The sequence below is a fragment of the Equus quagga genome, chromosome 20, assembly GCF_021613505.1.
Source record: "Equus quagga isolate Etosha38 chromosome 20, UCLA_HA_Equagga_1.0, whole genome shotgun sequence".
Classification (NCBI taxonomy): domain Eukaryota; kingdom Metazoa; phylum Chordata; class Mammalia; order Perissodactyla; family Equidae; genus Equus; species Equus quagga.
The window spans coordinates 42985970-43007817 of record NC_060286.1 but is presented as its reverse complement, the minus strand read 5'-3'; the positions used below and the strand labels follow the sequence as shown (position 1 = coordinate 43007817).

The following is a 21848-nucleotide window of genomic DNA, read 5'->3' as shown; positions in this document are numbered from 1 at the left end:
CCAGATGCCCAGGCAGGGTCTTGGCGGGAAGGTGAGGGCCACCTTGCTTGCTCTGGACCAAGCCATAGACTTGAGAGCGCAGCTGCTGGGGGCACTGGTCCCCCCAGGACTCCGTCTAGGTCAGAGCCATCGCCTGAAAGGACGGCCAGGAAACCACGGCAGGTCCAGTGAAAAATGAGCATGCAGGGCCCCTTTTTCAAAAATTAAGAATTTCAAGGCGGTGACAGCAGAGCACCGCTCCAAGTACGGGGCCCTTCTGAGCGTGGGGCCCTGTGTGACCACACAGGTTGCTGCCCAGATGGCCGGCCCTGGCGCAGGCCCCTTCTGAGGGAAGAGCCTGGGAGGCCCCAGCAGGAGTGAGATGCCCTCACCCCAGGCCCAGGGTCACTGCCAGGCAGCCGTTCCCGACGCCTGTGAGAGACAGTGTGATAAAGAAACCAAGACTCCTTAGTCAGATTTATTTTCCTCTAATAGACAGTTTAGCATTTCAAAGTTTGGCATTCTACACTCTTACAAACTTTAGTTATCAGCATCAGAAACACAAAAACATTGCAAGACCTCAAAACACAAATAAATACCAAATAAAACCACACACAGTATACAGTAAACAAAAATATAAAACATAATAATGCTATCAGAAAATTAGACATGTTGTTAACTCACATTAACAACATGATTATTGCTGAGCAATAACTTATACTGTCTTTTTGCTGTTTTTTCTTAGAAGAGCAAGAAACACAGGACGTGAATCACTGGTCACAATCACTTGGGCTGTCAAGATGGGTCCTCACAGCGAGCGCTTACTACGGACGGCAATTTTACAACAGGCAGGTTAAAAATACAGAGTCAAATGAGAGATCGGCCTTCTTTGGTCTTTGTTTTGGGTAACAGAACTGAACGAAGAGGTGTGCCATCAGAGAGAATGCAGCTCTAAAAATGTTACACGATTGTCTACACGGATTTACACACTTCCTTCATCACAGATGGGACTCTACAGGTAATTCTTATAGAAATCCTTGGAAATAATGCCGGCTTTTGTGTTTATCAATTAAGTCATTTAATTTGCTGTTGAAGGTTATCTTCCTTGTCTACGGGGACTGAGTTATAAAAAGCAATCACCACTAATTACAGGAGTGGTACAGCCATCCCGGACTCTTGCCTCCTTTTCATTGCGAGAGTTCACAAGACAGACTCAAGAAACAGCAGGAGCAGGAGAAATGAAATGCAAGCACTGCCTGGTGCCACTGGGCCTCCTCAAAACACACTGACCTCGAGACTTGGTCACCCAAGGCCAGCGGAAAACGCCCCTAGGATGCTTCTGGGTCTCGCCTCCCTTCCCTTTCCCCACTGGCCCTGGCTCCCTGGTGACAACCAGCACTGCCCAGATAGACAGTAATGCTGAGCAGGTCACCCGCCGACACTGGAGCCTCACATTGTCCTCATCTGACCTGGACCCTAGTGGACACATTCTACTTTGGAGAAAACAGAACTATCAAGATTTGCAAACGGAAGACAGAACCATGGTCTTAGGCTGAGAAGTAGATTTGGGTGACAGACCCCTCATTCACCTCACAAATGCAAAGGAGCTCCCGGAATTCTCCCCAGCTCTCCTCTGCACTTTAGTAAGGAAAGATCTGGACTGGAAGTAAAAAATAGTATTTTATAGCTCTGCCTGAGCCCTTATCAGCACTGATAATTACCCCAAGCAGAGGGACACTTTTTGGAGGGCTGAGATTTGGGCAAGAGGCCCCACGAGGAGTCTGAGCTCCTGACCAAGCCCCTGGAGATCGGCGGAGATGCTAGGGGCCAGAACGATAGCCCCTGCAGCACTCCCTCATGTGTAGAAGGGGGAGGAGGTGTGGTCCCCGGCTGTTGGAGGCAGGGCACCCCCAGGGTGCAAGATGGGGTCCTGCCTCTCCCCCCGCCCACCTCGGGCTGACGAGGAAAGGACCCACCTTGGGACCCTACTGTGTTTAAGGGTCCATCCAGACACCCTTTCCTCTGCCTGATGTTGCCCACCGGCTGCAAGATGCCAGGACTGCCACCGGTGACCACCACCACGACACTGCCGAGAGTGAAGGGGGTGCTCTTGATGACGTCGGGACTGCGGGCGTCAACCGGGACATGTGGCCCCGGCCCCGGGCAGCTGAGGACCCTGGAGGAGACAGGCTGTCTGGAGAGGGGCTGGCTGTCCCCTGTTCTCACCAAGGTGGGCCGTGGCGGTCTAGGGGAAGCCTTGGGGGCATCAGCTCTGCCAGAGGGCCCACTGGCATTGGGCTGGTAGCTGAAGGGCCTGGTAGAGGTGGCCACCAGGGAGGGCAGGCTTTCCCGCACTCAGCCCTCTGGGGTCACAGGGCAGGGAAGGCGAGAGGAGGGAGGGGAGGGAAGGGGCTGCTTGGCCAAGAGCCTTCCCGCTCACCCAGCCGTTTCAGCGTTTAGGGCCGGCGCGCGCTGCCTCACAGACCCTGCTCTATCTCACAGAGAGCGGGCTGTGAACCGGGGCTGGACAGCGGCCACCAAGCCCCTCCTCTGTCCACCCGCACAGTGGACGTGCACCCATGACTCACTCTCTGGGGGTCAGCGCCACCCTCTTGTTTGATAGGTCTTAGAACAATTTACACAAATCCCTCTTTGCTCTGTGTTACCTACAAACCTGGGAAACTGAAAAATCCAACTTGTAAAAAAGGCCTAGTTACGCTAACTCCAGCCCACCCAGGGCTGGTCTAGTCCCCAAGGCCAAATGCCACCTGGCCCACTCCTGAGCCCAACCTCGTGGGAAGGGGCCCTCACTTGCGCCGACCATGCCGAGCCCCCCAAAGCTGGCCCCATACCATCACACCCAGCCCCAGACACCCAAGCTCCCCCTGCACAAACCCCAGCCCTGGAGGTCAGGTCCCCGCCTCGCCTGGCAGCCCCCTAGTGCCAGCATCTCTCACCCCAGCAGCCTCCACGGCCAGGGGCGAGCCCAGTGCCCATCCAGAGACCCACCCAAGGCTGGGAGAGATGCTGTCTTCATCTCCGGGACGAGGCTGACGGGGACGCCGACTGGCTTAATTTGTGCACAAGACTCAGTGTTGATTTCTCTAAAGTATTGGAACAGTTTCATCCTGTGGGGAATTTTGTCACTTTTGGTAAATGGGAAAAGCGCACCTAGTACACACCACATACGATACCCTTCACTTGTCGCTAGGACCCTGTGAAGTGGGGAGGGCCGACCGCTCCAGGCCAGGCAACTGGGCCTTGGCCGCGCAGAGACCACAAATGAGGCGAGCACCAAACAAGGACACCAAGGAGTAGGGTGGAGCAATGCGAGGCACGTGCAGTCAGGGCATGTCACACACTCAAGTCCTCCAGGAGGCTGCTTTCCAGCAAGTCCCGGCACACAAGAGGGGACTGTGCGCAGAACAGAGGCCAAAGGCATCCAACCCCATTACCACTATCAAGCCACAGGAGGAAGCTTCTGCCGTGTCACGTCCTCATTCCAGGGGACGGTGCCAGCTACTGAAGCCATGTCCTACGGGCTCCCCGGGAGGAGGCCAGGAGGGCCTACCATCTCCCACAGGAGCATCTGGGAGGGGCTGTTGGAGAAGCCCCCTCCAAGGGTCGGACGCTTCCAGGAGTGCTGCCAGGTGGCCCACCCGCAGCAGGATGTCAGCCCAGGGGAGGGAAAGAATTGTTTTTTACCAGACTAAGATGTCGCTTATCCTAAGTTTGTTGATATTGTCCGTACTTTCAGTGAAGGGGGAGGAAGTCGCAGGGATGTCCCTGTTGGTAATCCCTGGCCTCAGAAAAGCCACCTGAGGCCAGGTAGGGACTGCCAGGCGCCCTCCCTCCTCTGGGCTCCAAGACAGAACTGGAGCAAGGCCTGGAGGAGGCTGGGGACACCTTCGAGGGAACAGTGGTTCCACAGCACCTGCAGGAAGTTCTTCCTCTATGAGTGGGGACACACGACTCCTTAACGGGCAGAACCGATGATGCCGATTCGCCCTCAAAGCAATCCCAGGGGAGTGAAGGAAGGAAAGCAGATGAAGACAACTGGGGGTTTTGACTGCTAAAGGGCGTGGCAGGTGCTTGGAACCAACGAGGTCACTTATGGAAGCATGGGGACGGTGTGCAGGAGGGCACTTCCAGCAGGCACTGGGGCGAAGGCACACCCAGGCAGATGGCAGCACCAGAGACATGGTGGGCCACTGGGCACCAACCCAGCCGTCCCCGTGCCACCATCGGGGGAGCCCAGAGGCAGGCAGTCTGAGGTGCGCAGCCCAGCTGGCCAATTGTGGGCGCGTCTTTTGGATGAGTGGCACAGATGCGGTGGTTCACACACATTGGTTTTGCCTAAGAAGCACCCGTCACGTGTAGCACCCATCAGTGGTAAGAGCACCCATGAAGCGTGGTGCATAGCAAAGGGGCACAGGAGGCAGGGCTCCGGCTTCTAATCACAGTTGGACCATTGAGAGAAGGTAAACAGTGAGTTGAGAAAATGCCATCTGGGTAGGCGCAGGCTGGGACGACGGAACCCGGGACCACCTTTCTCAAGAGAGTGGTGGTTCCAGAATGCCTGTCAGTCAGCCTGGGCTGGCCCCCCCAGAGCGGCGGTCTCTGGAATGCTCAGAGGGCTCTGCTTCGAGTGGTGTGGGCTCCCACAGCCCAGGTGGGGACAGAGAGACACACTCCTGCCTCGGGGCTGGGACCAAGCCAGCGCAGGGACTAGGTGGCTCGCTTTTGGGGCCTAGAGATTTGGAATCTGATAACTAAGCAGTGGAGGCTCCCAAAGCTGACGATGGAGCCTGGCTCCCTCAGCAGGTATGGAACTGTCTGAGGACCTCGAAGAGGCAAAGATCTAGTAGTCGAGAGAAAAGTCTGGTTGAACTATCACTTTCTAGAATTACAGTGAACACAAAGCTAGGGTCGAGAAGCAGCATGTCACATCTAAGGCACATGTACAGTATGCCACCATCTCTATGCAAAGATGTCGCTTTTGGAGATTGTTAACAAAATGCAGCAACATGACAGAATGAAGAAACACATCTGCTGTGGCCTCCTTCAGCACAATCACCTGCCCACCCCGGACACTGGGCACTGAAGGTCGCTGCTGTCAGCAATAGAGAGCTTGTCTGAACACATGGGGCAGAATTTTAAAAACCTACAGGATTTTGTTTAGAACTCCAAAGTTCAACTAATGCCCTATTTTAGGGTGAAAACAATTATAAATCTGAAAATGATGCACAGCATCCATGAGCAATTTTCCTTTCATAATAATTTTGAAGTAGTGTCATTAACTACGACAGATATTGAAGGTTTACATTTCTAACGAGAAATAACAACAGATTGAATATTCTCTTTCCTATCACAAGTGATAACCAGTGTTAGATATTTTACATTTTCTTCCAAGAAATATCAGTCTATCAACGTTTTAAAATAAAATGCTTGCAGTAATAATTATTTTAGAACTTTAAATTAAAAAATGATTCTGAATTTAGAGACTTTCAAAAAAGACCTAAGTGTACTGCAGGGTCTTCTGACAAACAAATTATTAAAACAGAGACCAGATGAGGCCTTAAAAATAGACAATATACTATATTTGAAACAAGATTGCACTCTTGAATTTTAGAATGAATATATCAGAACTGCATTATTAATTCATAAATTCCTCTTTTACTTAACATGCTGACATGTCCAGCTACCCCAGGTGTGTGTGTGTGTGTGTGTTTTCTTTTTTTGGTGTTCAAGTTTAAGGAAGAAAAATCATGGTTCTTTGTTCAGCATATATGTTTTCCATCTTAATTAACTAGATCTTTAAAAATAAAAATGGAAACCTTCTCTGACAGCAGTATTTCTTTTGTCGAAGGATAAATAATTCTTCAGAGTGCAGTAGTACTAGTCTATAGAAAACATGTCAGGTCTATCCTCACGCGTGGCTCCTCCTGCCGGCCCGCGGCCGCCTTCTGCCGCTTCCTCCGTTCCACAAGGTCCTTTTCTGAGCGCGAGGACCTCGGTGGAGACAGCCGGTTCAAACCCCCCAGAGGAGTTGCCTTCTGCTCAATCCACCTCCCCAGTGACTCGTCAGGGGTCAGGCAGATCCGAAGTATCCACTATGACTTTAATAAAAATGGTATCATCTTTAATATATGTCCCATTTTCTAGCACAGTTTGGGCCACAAAGACTGGGCAGCCAGAGGCAATATTCATCTCCCCGGTGGGTTTCTTGAAGCTGCTGCTGTTGGGGTCTGGCTTGAACGCGTCTCCCAAATGACGCCGAGAGGACCCCTGATCCATCAGCATGAGGGTCACTTTTTGCTTGAATGGCCAAGGAAGCAGCGCATCATATTCTCCACGCATGATGACAAAAAACAGCGACAAATGCGTCCCCTTCCCCATCCCGTCCCCGTTCAGGTAGACTCTGGCACACATCTTATAGCCAAAATAGCCGGTGTAGAAAGGCTGGCTGTAAAGGGACAGGGTCTTCCCCATGACAGCTTCCTGCTTCCGCCGCTTATAATCTCGGATCTTCCAAATCAGCACGCCATTGTAGCTGGCGGTCTCCAGGACCTGAAATCGCAGGTCCATGTCAGCCAGGCGGATGTCGTGAACACTCAGCATCTGGTCGTGCCGGCTCAGCTGGGACTCCAGCAAGCCTAGCGCAGGCGAGGAGAGACGGGATGAGGGAGACACGTGAATATCTGAAAGGCTGGAGAAGCTGATCCCCACCAGAATTTGAATTAAGCAACATAAAACCACTGTGGCTATCGGGTAGAGGACACATGCCATGTAGATGTCCTGAAAAAGGCCTCAGATCCCTATACCACGTGGGCCCCCAACACCCATAGCCACGGTTTGCTGAGATGCAACACCCTGAGGGACACATCCCACGTTGTCCCCTTGGAGCATAGCTGGGGGCAGGGGATGGCTGTCCTCTTGCTGACATCCCCTTGCTCTCCAGCCTCGATGATCAGTCATCTGTGCCCTGAGTTGAAGATGCTCCTCTGTTCACTCCACTCCACGTCCTCTGCCTGCTTAATCCAACCCCACGTGAGTCAAGATAATCCCTGTTCCTGTCACCATTAACCCTTTTCATGCAAATATGCAGAATATTCATTCAGTCCCCAAAGTAGCAAGCCCCAGGATGCTTCTAGGTATCAGAAACACGCTGGCTGAATATGCTGGGTCTTCTGCCTCACCTATGTGTCACCTTCTGTGCCCTGAGCCTTCACAAGCTGGGCCGAGAACACTCTAACCATCAGACCTACTCTCTACCTGGCGTCCACCGCAAGCCCACTCTCTACCACACAGGCCTCACACGGAAGGGACAAGACTAAGTGGGAAATGCTTTCGTCTCTGCCAAAGACATCTCAGCAGGAGAAGCATCACACCTCTGCATGCGTGTCATCTGTACTGGAAGGCTCCGCTCTAAGGCAGCAGGTGCCTAATGGACCACTTACCCCAGCAAGTCAAGCCACAGCAGTTACCTGGGGTCCCAGGACTTGGCCAAGAGTAGTCCAAGACATATGTCACCTGACCCAGGTCCCTCCCAGACCTGTCCCTGCTCCTGTCCCACCCACCCTCACCTGTGTTCCGAGCTGCCTGCCCTGCACTTTTGTCCACACTTTCCAGCTCTGTCACGCGGTTCTGGAGGGACTCCACGCTGCTTTTCATGCTGTCAGCTTCTTCCCAGTTCTGCCTGAAGGGACGGATCTCTTTGTCGAGCTCTTTCAGTTTCTCTGCTTGGCTGTCTATTACTCGCTTCCAAACCAAAGGCATCAAAAAGGCAAAACACAGTTAGAACTCTCGGAAAACACTGGGCCACCACCACCAAACACCAGCCAGTTAGGAACAGAGCAATCAGCTGAGAGCCGGTCTGGACGAGACCAGCTCAGAAGCCCCATGCCAGCTCTACAACAGGGCATTTTGTCTAATGCCCACAATGTATCTCAGGGGACATAGGTACCAAGAGTCCCTACTTCCCAGAGGAGGGACTGAGGCACAGAGAGGCCTCACCCTGCCAAGTGCAGGGCAGGCAGCCTCCCATCACTCTGTCCTAGGGTCTCGAGTTCAGGATGTTGGAATCACACCCATTGGCTCTGTCTGAAGGCCTCCATCTCCTAAAGGGCTGAGCCATCAGCAGCGGCGAAACGACATGGGCCTCCTACCTGGCTGCCCGCCCCCCAACCAGGGCTGGAGAGGCCGCTGTCTCTGTGGCTGTGGAGAGCACCCCAGAACCCTCTCTGGGACCCAGGAGAGAGAGCTGCTACCACCCTGCCACCTGCTCCAGTGATCTGACCATCTGCACAGGTTTGGCAGCAGGAAAGGGCCCTGGTGGCAGGTCTTCAGACTCTGGGTGAAACCAAGGGCCCTGACGCCTATGAGAGGGGGGCTTTGCCTCCTCCACCTGCTCAATGCCCAGCACCCCGTGTCCACTGGGGCACAGAAATACTGCTGACAAACATGTGGTTGTTGACGGCGAGCTTTGACTTTATGCTATCTTAATTTAAATAATTCAAAAAACCTTTTTTCCAGAAACACACAGACCATTTTACATTTATAACAGTAACTGGAGGGACGAGGTGCGTGCCCCAGCTAGGGTGCCCGGTCTGCTTTAAAGGACGGTGTGCTCATCTGTTAGAGGAAGCTGGGGACCTAAAGGGTTTTTACTTTCAAAAGGAATTTGCATTTTTGAAAGAAAGCTCATGAAGTCTGGGTAGTCTAGTCCCCAGTGAAGCTATGGAGTGACAGGGCCGCCTCTGAAGCTGCGGCCACGCAGGGGAGAGCCCCGGGGACCTGCTGCGTTCACTTCTCCTTCTGGAAGCCTATTTTTAAACATTTACATTTCAGCACCTTTGCTGGCTGTTAATAACCATGAAGGAACAAACATGGTAGGTTTGGGTTACTTTTTGGGGTAAAAGCAGTGTTATTCTTCCTCTTCTTTCCAAGAAACCTCGATATTAGGTAACATTTAAAAAGTGAAAATGACTTCTCTAAAGAATACTTTTCTGCTCTGATGTCACTTTATTTTTAAATATATATGGCTAGAGGCATATTTAAGTAGTTCACAAAGCCTATTCTCTGGGGACAATACTATTGACTTTAGTAAACATCCAAATCCATGACATAATTCTCATGAGTGTCTGTTAATTGTGCTCACGTACTCTACCTACTCAAACTGTAAGCTAAGCTAATGTGGATCCCAATGAGTAAAACAGGGAAGTTAATGAAAACGGAAATAATCAATGACAGTTCTGAGAGATGCCATTTTGTGACCTGATGGAGCCAGGAGTAAACCATGAGTTGCAGGATGGCCCAGGACAAGCCACTCATCACGCGTGGGCCTCATGCCCCTGAGGCAAAAAAAGGGATGACGCTGCGCTGCCTCCTCTCCAAGACTGTGACGTGCGCGGGACGGTGGCAGGAAGGCACACGGTGATCTCAAGAACGGAACTGCGGAGTCTGAAATGAGGGCCACTGTCCTGGCAGCAAGGCCCCTGACTACAACCCAGTAACACAGTCGGCACACGGTGCAGGGGCAGGAGGGAGCACACGTGCACACGGGAGCACATGCACACACACACGCACACACAGACAAGGCTCAACCAAATTACTTAACGGAGCTCCACGCACAGCAAGGGAAAATACGCTATTTTTAGACTTTTCAAAATTTGTATAAATGATATGGTTTCAAAGCAGAATGCCAATCTAAATCAAGTTTTCTCTGTAAAGTGCAGCAAACAGGATTTCATTCTTGGCGAGCAATCTTTACTCAGCCACTGTAGTGTTTCTATAAAAATAAATCTTAAATGCAGGTGTTGGATTTTATTAGAAAAAAGAACTCAGGAGCTGAGATAAATGGCAGAGATTTCACACTACATACATAAATCCTAATCAAAAGATGTGCTTTCAGAGAGCACCAATTTATTAGTCTCATGCACTGTGCACTTTAGGGCTTAAACCACCATCTCTCTGTCACTTCTTACCATTTGGGCCACAGGGACCTGGGGACCAATCATTGTCCAATGAGACAATGCAGGTGGTGCTCCTGGGCCGAGCTAAGGGGCCACATGGACGGAGCGCTGCTGGTCCTTCCATTTCAGCCCCGCGCTGCTCCACTTCCGTCCCGCAGACCCACTGACTGAGAGAGTGACCAGTTCATAGAGTTCCTGCTAACAACAGGAACGTGGGAATTAAACTAACAGCTAGGCTGTATTTTTAATTAGGGAAAACAGGTTGTTTAAAAAGTAAAATATTAAGAAACTACCCTTCCTGGGCCAGCAAAAGCAAACACTCCTAAATTCCACTCCCTTTAACCAACTGATTGCATCCCTGTCCACCTTGTCCAGGGCCATCAGGAACTCTGCGCTCCAATTTTAGGGTCTACTGGAGAATCAGACAAGGAAGAAGACAAAACAGATCAACACGTCTGTCATCACCAAGGTGGACCAATGCAGGGGCTGAGGGAGCACCGAGGATGGCAGGGGTGGGAGAAGACTTCCCAGAGGAGAAGGTGTTTACACTAACATCTCAGGCATCTGAGGAGGAGCCAGAGTCAGGAAAGGCAGGCAGGGGGAGAGAAGGTCCCTTACCCTCTGGAGGACATGGCAAAACTGGAAAGGTATAACAGTGCTCAGTCATATAAGGCTTTCTGGGCCACAGTACAGTGTTTAAGATAAATTCTTTTCCAGGCAATTGGGAGGGTTCCAGGGTGAGGAATGAAAAATAAGAGGTGCATGTCTGACCCAGGCTCTGGGTGAAGAGGTGGAGAAGAGTCTGGAAGAAGTGGAGAGAAAGTGCCTCTTGGCCGAATGTGTCTCATGTACAGCCAACATCCCCAGGCATCCTGTCCACAGAGGTTTTCAATCAATGTTTTCAGAAACACTGACAGTCCAGAATTTCTCTTGTCACCAGCCAAATGTTGCCAACTCCACAGTGATATCAAAGGTAAAACTAAATCTCACCTTTCATAAAATCATCCAGTTGGATGCAGTTCTACGCAAACCACTTTACTGAAATGGTAAGCACCCTGAGGAGTTCTCAGCACCTCTCAGTCTCTTGTTCCTGCACTTAAGGAAATCAGGAGTTGAGCATCCAGTCTGATCGGAGGCCCTTTCTTTAAACACAGCCTATTTTCCTCCATGCTCTTCTTTCTGTGGAGGAGAGGACTGGCGGGTCAGCACCCTCCTACTTATCACCAGTCAAGGGGAGCCTGACAGTGGTGGGTGGCTGCTCCCTCTCCACCTCTCTGGGCTCCCGGACTTGGCTCCTTGCTTTCTTTCTGACTTAGGTCTTGTTGATTTATTCAATCACAAAAGCTTTAAGACATAAATCAGAAACAGCGGAATGACTAAACTTTACTAAAAAGTAAATTAAAGTGAATTCAAACTTTTCATATTGCAAGAGGGGGAAATGGAGAAGACGAATGCATATAAAATCTCTGAGGTTTCGGCTAAGTGCATCTATGACTTCCTTATGTATATTCTAATTTTTTGTTGTTATAAATGATGTTATAAGTGAACTCACCACTTATTCATTTCTTCTTCTATTGCTGATATTTTTAACAAGTGGTTTTCTAGCATAACACTAACTTCTTTGGCCTTTCATGGCACCTCTCTGAGGCCCAAGTCACACACGGCAGCTACATTTCCAAGAGCTAGAAATGCTCACCACACAGCGCAGGTGAGCGGAGCCACCTGAGTGGAGACAGGTCTCTGTCTGGACATTCTGACCCACACCTCCATGGGCACTCAGCAAATCGCAGGTGATGCCCAGCAGAAGGTTTGTGGGTGTTTTAGCTGACACTACTTTTTTGGTTTGATTCAATACTAACGACTTGTATCTTTTCTAATGTAATCTAATGTTTTATTGTGCTTTTCCTTGTCCCTGGACAACCACAAAGTTTAATACAAATGAAACAAATTTAATAAATCCGTATGCAATTCAAGGCACTATGACTAATCTCTGATGTTAAAATGGGAGGACAGGCATTCCCAAAGATGCTGTGACTCTGAGCTATGAGACATATTTTCTCTTCCAGATAATTTAGGGAAACACACCCTAAGTGTAAGCACTGAAAAACCATTTTGGCAACGTGTTAGTGATTCTTTCACGGGTGTGTGTGATACACTATGAGTAAGCTAATGTGTAGATAGTACTTACAAAAATAAGACGCTAACAAGTGCCTAATGGAGACCTGTGCTGATAACAGAAACGAGGAGCAGCATTTTAATGAGGCCTATTTATACAATCACCTTTTACAGAGCAGCAAAGTCTATGAGTTTGTTTTGGAGGCATCTTTGGATCACTATGGTGAAAAAAGTGGGGTGAGTATGTGTGTCACACAAAAATTCACAACAAAATAGTTTGGCTTCATTTCACTTTAGGAAGTGAAACTTTACACATGAACATATGAACAATATGAAATAATAAAAACAGCTAATTTTTAAAAACCCAGACCGTAAGTCTTATTTCACCACCAGTGACTCAAAGGCACAGAAAGCGGTGATGGAGCTGGCTCTCGAGGGCAAAGGTGGGGAGGGCCCCCAGGCCGGGCCCACGCTACCCAGGCTGCCTTTCCCGAGTCCACTTAAGCAAGAGAAACAAGTTGCCTCTGTCCGAGAAAGGTCAGGGTTTCCGCTCAAGCATCTCACTGAGAAAGTCCTGAAGGAGAACACAGATGTGTCCCTCTGCCCTTTGGTCCAGCCATAGTCTTAAGATTCTTACCTGTAAATGAAGTATTTTGGATTCATTATTTCGAAGCATTTCCTTTTGTCTCTCAATTTCAATTTCAAAGCTACATATCTGATTGTGCAAACTTTGTATGCTCTTGTTTTTTTCTACACTTTCATTCTGCAGCAAGGAAACCTGAAAAAGAAATTCTTCAATTGAGCAATTTTGCAAAAAGGAGGTTTTAGTATTAATTAATAATAATTAAGATAGCAATTAAATTTTCACAACATAAGCCTTCTATTAGCTCACTGGAAGGAGTTTACCCAGGAAATGGAAGCCCTGGTAATTTAGCAGGGAATCCTACAAACTGCATCTCTCTCATCTCTCCTAGTAATTCAATGAGGCAAAGTGCAACAGCTGACTGAACTTCAGAATGAATGCGAACCTTTTTAAGTTTCTGCTGAAAACTAATAAATCTTTTACCAGAGTGGCTTTTGAACTTTGACCAGGAAGCATAGCAGGATACACATACTTACATTTCATCCCATTTGTACCTACATTTGTGTGTGGTCTGTGTACATAAAATAGGTATCACAAAACCATAGTACAACACAAAGGTATTACAATACACCCTGATATTTTCTATTTTATTTTGTTTTACTTTAAAAAATGGTAGTCGCAACCCACTAAATTATTTCACATCCACCAATGGGCCATCTCTCACACTTTGAAAATCTCTTCCAACACAATTAGAAAGCATGGGGAGAATAAAAAATTACACATGTGCTTCACTTAATCCTCACGCCAACCTATAACCCTCAAACAGAGAGATGGCGCTGCAGAGTGGGTGTGCCAGGCCTGCCACCTGAGGAGACCTTCCACAAAGCTTGTGTTCAACCCCTCCTCAGTCCAAGGAAGGGCCTGCTGGGGGAGCAGTTCCAAGCCCACCTTTGACCTTTTAAAAATATTTTTCCGAAAAACAGTTAGCTCCCAAGAACCAATTTACACTGGTCTTAAAAGCCCCTGGGGTGAGGAGTTCAAGGGCAACTCCTACAGGCCTTCCTTCTCACGAGATTCTACAAGGGGCATTTTGGCCCTCGGAAAGGCTCCCTCCATCAATGATGTCCCTGTCTATGCATGGCTGCAGCTGCCACCCTCAAGATGGAGAGCTCCATGATGGACTGGATGTGCCTCTCTAATAACACTAACACCTGAGGACCATGATGATGGTCACTGAGGTGAGGTGATGGTTACTGCGGTGACGGCCCAAAGGCATCTCAGGACAAAACCAGGTGTGACAAAGAACTGATTCTTGATGATGTCCCTTTAAAGAAGAACCAGCTTAAAGATAGGCATCCTTTCTATATTCAGTCTGTTCAGGCAAGCAGTGCCTATGGATACAATCACAGTCTGTTTCATTTTAGAACATGCATTTACTAAGGAATACAAAACTTGCAATGTCTCCCGGGCAAAATGATACTTTACTTTCCTGGGATTTTACTCAGTATAAACGGACTTTTCTTCCTAAAATATGATGTCTTAAATGCCCATGGGCTCCTGCAAGTGATCAACTGGCACCAATCCAGGTCAAGACACACGCAGCATCACAGCAGTGTTCCTGACTTTTCTAAAGTTACAATTCACTCATTCCCATCTGTCAAAGTTGGGCATAATTCCCAGACTCTATTCTCATGCCCAAAAAAGAGAGACCATGTAAGCATCCCAACTCTTTTGATAAAAATTCCAGTAATATCTCCAAAATCTAGCATTTTTTTCCTGCAACCTACTAAGCTATTTGAGGGTGAGCAGCAGTATCTCACATTGATGAATACACATCACGCCATAGCAAACTCTTAATTTCTTTATTTAGGGACTTCCCTTATTTAAACTTACTTTTATTTATTTATACACTTTAACCAGAGAACTCAACGCCGAGCACCTGTAGGTGCCTGCTTTCACTCGTCTATTAGGCAGGCGTCACGTGCACGGGAAGTCCACTTGGCAGGCGTGTTTCCAGAAGCACGGAGTAACACCCACATAGCAGATGCAGACAGGGTCTCCTCGTCCTTCCCCAAGGCGCTCCTCACTGAGCACATCCTGCACCCCAGCCTGTTTTGGTGGGAGCTCTAAATCTCCCTTTGATTTAAGCTTTCCTAAAATACGATGGGTGCTTTTAAGTTCAGATTTTACCAAACAGTTTTCTTTAGTATGACCATTGGAGAATGTGATGATCAGTCTTTCTGAACCAGTTCAAATATTCTATTTTCTATTACAGATGAACAAAATAACCTACGAGATTCCAAGTGAATAATTCTATAATGAGAAATACATTCCCATTTTAAGAAAATACAAATATTTCCATTCTTTGTCCAGTCTTTGCTTTTGGGCCCAGTGGGGAGACAGACAGGCACCTTCTAATGAACACAAACAAGAATGCACAGAGCTGAGGCCTGGCAGACCTGCATGGCTCCGTGGGGGGCGTTGAGGGAGGGTCATTCTCATGGACAGAATCAGGGAGAGACTAATCCTTGAGCAACACCCAGGAGAGCAAATATTTCAAATCTGTCAATGGCAATGCATGGCAACACAGCCCATCCTTGCAGGAGTTCAGTATGGCTGGGCTGGTGATAGTTTACACACACATGAGGAATTCACAGAGTGAGAAGCTGCTGTGGACCATGTGCAGGCAGGCCACTCTGGTATGTCCCAGTGTGTCCAATGATGTAACCCATTCACTTTGAGTGAAGAAAGCATGACCAAGTGGGAGGGTAGGAGAAGAGCATAACTGACGGGATAAACCTCCACACGCGTCCCACAATCTCATCCCTGGGAGCCAACTTAGTGACAGCACCTTCCATAACCGTCCTACTGGACAACCACACACTTGAGACCCGCTAAACTGTTACATAACTAGTACAGCTGAAACAAAACCAATTCATTTTAAATGAAAGGAAGAACCTTTTAAATAAATGAGAAACACAGGATCTATGAGAGACAAAAAGCCCTGAGATCCATGCCAATAATTTTTAAAGAGGCAGAAACAGAATAAATTCTTCAAAAAGATGGTTGGAAAAAAAGATTAATAGGTAAACCTTCACTGAACTCAGAGCAAATACTATGTGTTCATGGAAAAATCATGAATGATTTATCTAATACAAATTTCGTTTTACCGTGAAACAGAAGCCGCCTTCCACTTGTGTATGTACATACAACATACCAATCCTAACATTGCTTATCTCCAGCTTAAGCATTTATATTAAAAAACTATTTTATGTCAGATTTAATAGAAATGTTTTGATTTAAACCTTCAGATTCTTTCAAGTACATCTACATTTTAAATTGCTTGGATTTCACACTTAAGATAGTCAAATCTTTAGAAAACAAACATCATTCCACCGGCTGCTCTAATCCATCTTAGTACACCCCCACTGTAAGTTCTCACTAAATATTTGTTGAACATCAAATTAAGTTTTGATTTTTGTAAATAAGCCACAATGAGAGATCCTCTAACAACAACTTCTCTATCAATTCTTAGAGGTTTTCATCCTTTCCTCACAAAAAGAAGGCCTTGCTGAGTTGAACACCACACAACCAACTCTCCCAGGAAGAAGTATTACATCAGGAAGGTGCTTGCTAAGGAGTCACAGCCCCATCACTGAGGCCTCTTGAGGAGAAGCCTAGGAAGAGAACGCGTGTCTGGGAAGTGGACTTGCTCCATCCACCACACTTCCATAAAGTGTCAGCCGAGAAAATCAACAGTAATGCTAGTGATAAAGGAATGACTTTTCCCTACTTGTCTATTAGAAAAGACAAAGAACGATAAAGCGTCTCACACTTGTAACCTTCTAGATCAGGGGCTGGCAAACTTTTTCTGTAAAGAGCCAGAGAATAAATATTTTGGGCTCTGTGGTCTCCTCAACTCTGCTGTTGTAATGCAAAAGCAGCTGCGGACAAATTGGAATTGAATGAGTGTGGCTGTGTTCCAATAAAACTTGATTTATAAAAACAAAGGGTTGGGGAAATAAAACCAAAGCCAGAAAAAACAGGGTTGGGGCAGAGAAGGGGAGGTCTGGAAATCTGACAATCCTTGTTCTAGCTCAATGCTAACATAACCACAATGTGATTAAAAAAAAAGTACTGCACACTTGCCTGGCAATTCAAAAAGAAAGAACAAAAAAATAAAAACAAACACCTTCATTTATAAAGCTCAAGATCATGTGAAGAGAACTTAGTTTTCTGACACTATCTTGATATGCTGTTTCTTTGATCCAAAAACTACAATAAGTATAAAAAAGGTTTTGTTCTTTAAATAATTTGAAATCATTAAAACCAACAAAAGCAGGAAACGGTGTGGCGTACCTTTTTCTCTAGGGAATTGCTCCACTCTTTCAGTAAGTTGACATGCTGCACCGCGGAGCTGGCCTCGTGGGCCTTAATCTGCTGGTTTGTCCCCTGTGAGAACAAAGATGCAATGCATTAAGCCAACTTCACTCCACTAGAGAGGAAAGACTAACAGATGATCTAAAACCAGCACTAAACACGAAGAGGGGAGACTTGCTCATGTGAAGCTAAGAGGGAATCTCCACGCCTTAGAAGGGTCATGCTCAGGGGCCCCTACCCTACTGTGTGCAGGTGAGGAGGCTGGCGAGGACAGAGCAGCTCAAAGACAGGACACTGAAGTTCTACAAGAAAAATCTCAAGTTCATGCTCTTCATTCCTCAAGCTTCTCATCAAGTGCCTTCTTATCTGTGTTTCATACTTGTAACAGTTAGAAATTAAGTTTTAGACATATTTTTGTTCCTTTATAATTTTTTTCATTAAAAATATAAATGGAAAATGTTTAGACATCTGCAGATACAGCTAGATACTGTTACAATAATCTAGTTACCATGTAATCAAAGTAGGATTCTAAATAATTTACTTAAATATTGACTTAGTGAAATACACTGTATCAGAAAATGTATTGTTCCTCACTATTCTAAGTATACTTAGAAAGTTACATACAAAACATAAACAATCTACAGAGTACATAAGATGTAGACCATTTCAGAGTTGGTAATAAGCACATGAAATAGTACTTCATATATTTAAGGAAATAATTGGTATGAAAGCATAATTTGTTTTGATATTGGAAAATTAAGAAGCCACAGAAAGCATTTTAATGATCTCCAAAACATATACTCTGTACATAGAATATTCATATATATATGTTGATATAAGTGGTGCTATATAAAAACATATATATACACATACACAGAATGAATGGTACTACATACGACATAACGGTGGTGAGGGCTCAGGCTCATTAGAGACCAAAGCCAAGGGAATGCTATCAGTCATTCTCACTCTTAGGCTTTCTATTTTCTAAGAAAATACTAAGATGACAGTATCTCTGTACTGATTTCATAAAAATGTATTGATAATACATAAAATTAAATATAAAATACTTTAATTGTAATACATACTGCCCTTTGACAGTTTTAAGATCAAGATATATATTTAAATGAAAACTCAGTTCAAAATCACTAGCAATCTCAGACGTGTTAAAAAAAATAACAATAAGCTAGAAATAGGTTTCTCACAGCATAGGTGTGGCAGTGACAGAGACGCCTTCTCCACACTGTTCTTCTAGGAGGTGTGGCATGGAGATAAAATGTATTCATGGGCACACGTGTGTGATGCTCACGCCTGTGTACAATGTGCACGCTGCTAGAACCACATTCAGTTTGATACTTACTTCTGTTCAAGTAACAACTTCCCTAAGAGTCTATCTAGAAACCCCACCATCTGTCAGTCATTGTCCCATTCACTAGCTGGCTTTAGATGTTGTACGTCTCTTAATGTACTGACTCCCTTCTCAGCATAAGTGTCTATCTGATGTCTCGAAACACCACTGGAATGGAAAGCGAGCACCCACATCTGCTACATGCGGCTTTTGTCACCCATGCAACAGGGTGATTCGGTTCCATGACAAAGACTAAAAGTCCAGAACTTGCATGTTAAAATGTTAATATAATAACTTTTTCTCATGGCAGAATGTCAGTGACTGGGAAGGACAAATGTCGGATACTGACCTGAAAAATGCAGCCATAGCGCTTAAAACTACAGGTGCTGGGGGCATTGACACACTCTGACAAGTGTGCACTCAACTGCAACGGGAAAGAGACGTGAGTTGTGGCACAAACGTTTGCATGAAAATGTTCAAACATATTAAGGGCACAGATAGCATCTGGGTTGTACTATTACGAATGGTGTTTATCAGCTACAGGTGTGTATATATCATCTGCTTCCTAGACTTATATGCAGTAAATATACGGTATCATCACGTGTATACACATATATACACCAATATACAGAAATACATTTACTATAACATTTCTTAAATTTGCAGCTTCTTTAGAACAAATTGTTCAAAATGTGACATGCCATCTGCAGTGCCAGAATTTAAAAAAGAAAGGAAAAAAAAACATAAACTGAAATGCACATTTAAAGACTATAAACAAAAATTGCATGAAACACAAAAATAGAAAGCATTCAGGATGCAACTGGGTCACACACCTAATATACAGTGCACAAAAATAAATATATTTTCAAAGCAAGCTTACACGATGTACCATTACCCTCAATACTTAAGATAACTGGAGATGAGTTTTTCCTTCTGAAAGACTTTTTTCCCCTCTGTATGGCCATAAATTCATGTAGCTTCTTAAAGACCTCTAAGGTCATTCTAACAACATGAAGCTTAACATTGTCATCTCTAATTGTCAAAAGAAAATTAAGAGGGATTGGGAAAGGATAACTCATCTTGCAAGGAAAAACCCCTTTGTTCAGCTTAAATGCTAGCATATCATCAAATAAAAACCACTTATGATGCCGACCCAAGAGAAAAGGGAATTGAAATGTCTACATTTTAAAAACAGTGTTATGCATTAGACTAGTATAATTTAAGGATACTCTCTTCTTTAGTGAAGAAGTTCTCATCAGGAAACTCCAGGGACAGATCTTATATACAGAAGACAATCAGACCCTGAATTAGGAAAGTGGGTGTGTGAGCACAGTGCACAGTGACCCTGGGAACAGGTTTTCCATGTGCCAGCCCACATGCACTCCCAGAGGCTCATGGGATGTGTCACTCTGGCAGGTGTAGTTAATTTCCACAATGTCTCCTCTGTCTACCAGGACAGAGTAGTAGGACAGATGCAAGTGGATCACAGGACTGCTCGCGTCCTGCTGCAACTGCTAAAGAGGAGGGCTGAGGCCATGGGGTTGGCTTGAGAGACCCAGCTGACCACTGCCAAGGCCACCCTTGGTGGAAAGTCTCTGAGCCCAGCAGAGCCATGGTGGTCACAGATCTAGCAGCCTAGCACACTTGATGTTCCTCTGAACCCAGCCAGGAAGCTCTGGCTTACACCTGGAGGAAAGCACCCAATAGGTGTATTACAGGTGACAGGCACAGAAACGCAGCAGGAGACTATGCGCGCAGTAATTTCAACTTAAAAGTTTTAAAATACATTCTTTTAGTTCCATGAATATAGTCGTGGATCTAAACAGCTAATGCTCCTAACATTAAGATCGTGAAAATACTGAGTTTGACATTATTTTCAGTGCACTACTATAAATTTAGGGTCATACTTTTTCCTAAACTGGCTTTATTATCATTACTCTCAGTGCTCTACAGAATTTACAGGAGCTTTGGAACAGAAGCAAAAGCAATCTACAGACTAATAACACCTTTCACCAGAAACCCAAGATAATGCAAGTTTAAAGATTTTTTAAGATAAAAACAACGTAGAGGCAAAATGGAGGCAGCTTTTGTCCCTAATTCAGATAGCCCTGAGAGAGTAAAAATTTAGGAAAGTGTATAAAACCCTGGAAATTATTTCACCAGTCCAAACTCTTCATACATTCACTTTAACAGAGGGACTTTTGGTTATGGAAATAATCTACATGCACTTCCCCACCACTCCTGGAGGCACGTTCAGGGCCCAGGGACCACTGTCGCCAGCCAAGATCCTCCTGCTTCACCCAGCAGAGTCAACTTCCGGGGAGGACGTACCTCAGGTGAGAGTGGCTCTCGGGGGTCTTCTCAGCACCCTGTGTCCCTGGCCCTAGCCACACACAGGTCCTCTTGCTAAGCGGGGATGTGAGAGACTGACCCTGCCCTCCCCGATATACAGTGGTAAAATTCCAGAATGTTGAAAAAGGCTGAGGTGAGCAGACTCGTCAGATCAGAGCACCCAGGACAAAGGGCACCAGCTGGGAGACTGGGGGCACGTGCACCACTGAGCCCACAGGTGCCCAGACAGCTCCCCGAACAGCAACCAAAGGGTCTCTAGGTGAGGATCGGATGCAAAAACATTAAGAATCCTGGGAATTTTTCCATCTGGATATATCCTGATCACATGAAGTTAATGCAAAATATACTTGCCTTAAAGAAAGTGTACCTGAGGACAGTTTAATACGCACGGCCTCTGGGAGGTTGCACAGGTGGCTTCCGGTAGCCCCTGAAATGTGGGAGCTGCCCCTGTGCCCACCTGCTCCCCAGCGCCATCTCCACACAGCACGCATGGCCAAAACAGCTCTTGAGTATCTCTAACTTAACTTATTTTCTTGAGATAACCTTACAGTAATTCCTGTTTTACAGATTTAAAAATAGGATTTTTTTAGAACCTTTTCAAAAAGTGTCACCTTTGCTTGCATTGTAAAATAATCCCATTTTTCTCAATTCCTAATAATATTTTGTTCTGAATTTACCACTTTGTAGCATTTAATTGCTTGCTTCTGAAATTTCCGACTCCAAAAAATAGTATGGGGTTTTTCATTGTTTTTCTACTACACATATCAGTACTGTGAACTGTGAAAACCTTTGACTTCGGCTATCAAGGGCAGAGTGGAGTCTCTTGGCACACTAGTCCTGGGACTGCACAAACGCCTGAAAAGGCCCTTACCTCGCTCCTCAGAAGGGTCTGCACACTGCACTTATGAGGGCAGGACACCACCACACAGGGACACTCAGTGTCTTCGTGTTTCTGGAGGAGAAAAAGAAAGCGTTGTCAACGTTGAAACATACAACCCGCCTTCCTTCAGATTCCACCAATGTCCCCACTGTCTCTATGTGAACTCAAAGGACACTCACATTACATTTGGATGAGACCTTACATTCAAATAGTTTGAGTGCCTCAAAATAAGGCATCTCA

At 46.2% G+C, this 21848-nt stretch overlaps 1 protein-coding gene across 3 annotated transcripts in view; it reads right to left on the bottom strand.

Moving 5' to 3' along the window:
• Positions 1–443: 443 nt before the first annotated feature.
• The window catches only part of TRAF3 (TNF receptor associated factor 3), a 109528-nt gene continuing 88123 nt past the window's right edge, over positions 444–21848 (bottom strand). For 2 of the 3 annotated variants that reach the window (XM_046647316.1, XM_046647317.1), the window contains exons 8-13: positions 21600–21680; positions 18726–18800; positions 17011–17103; positions 12706–12846; positions 7566–7740; positions 444–6635 (exon numbers count right to left, since the gene is read on the bottom strand). In XM_046647316.1, coding sequence (XP_046503272.1) covers positions 6064–6635; positions 7566–7740; positions 12706–12846; positions 17011–17103; positions 18726–18800; positions 21600–21680 — 1137 coding nt within the window. In that variant the 3' untranslated portion in view covers positions 444–6063. The remainder of the gene's footprint in view (positions 6636–7565; positions 7741–12705; positions 12847–17010; positions 17104–18725; positions 18801–21599; positions 21681–21848) is intronic. The other variant, XM_046647318.1, reaches the window with a different exon arrangement.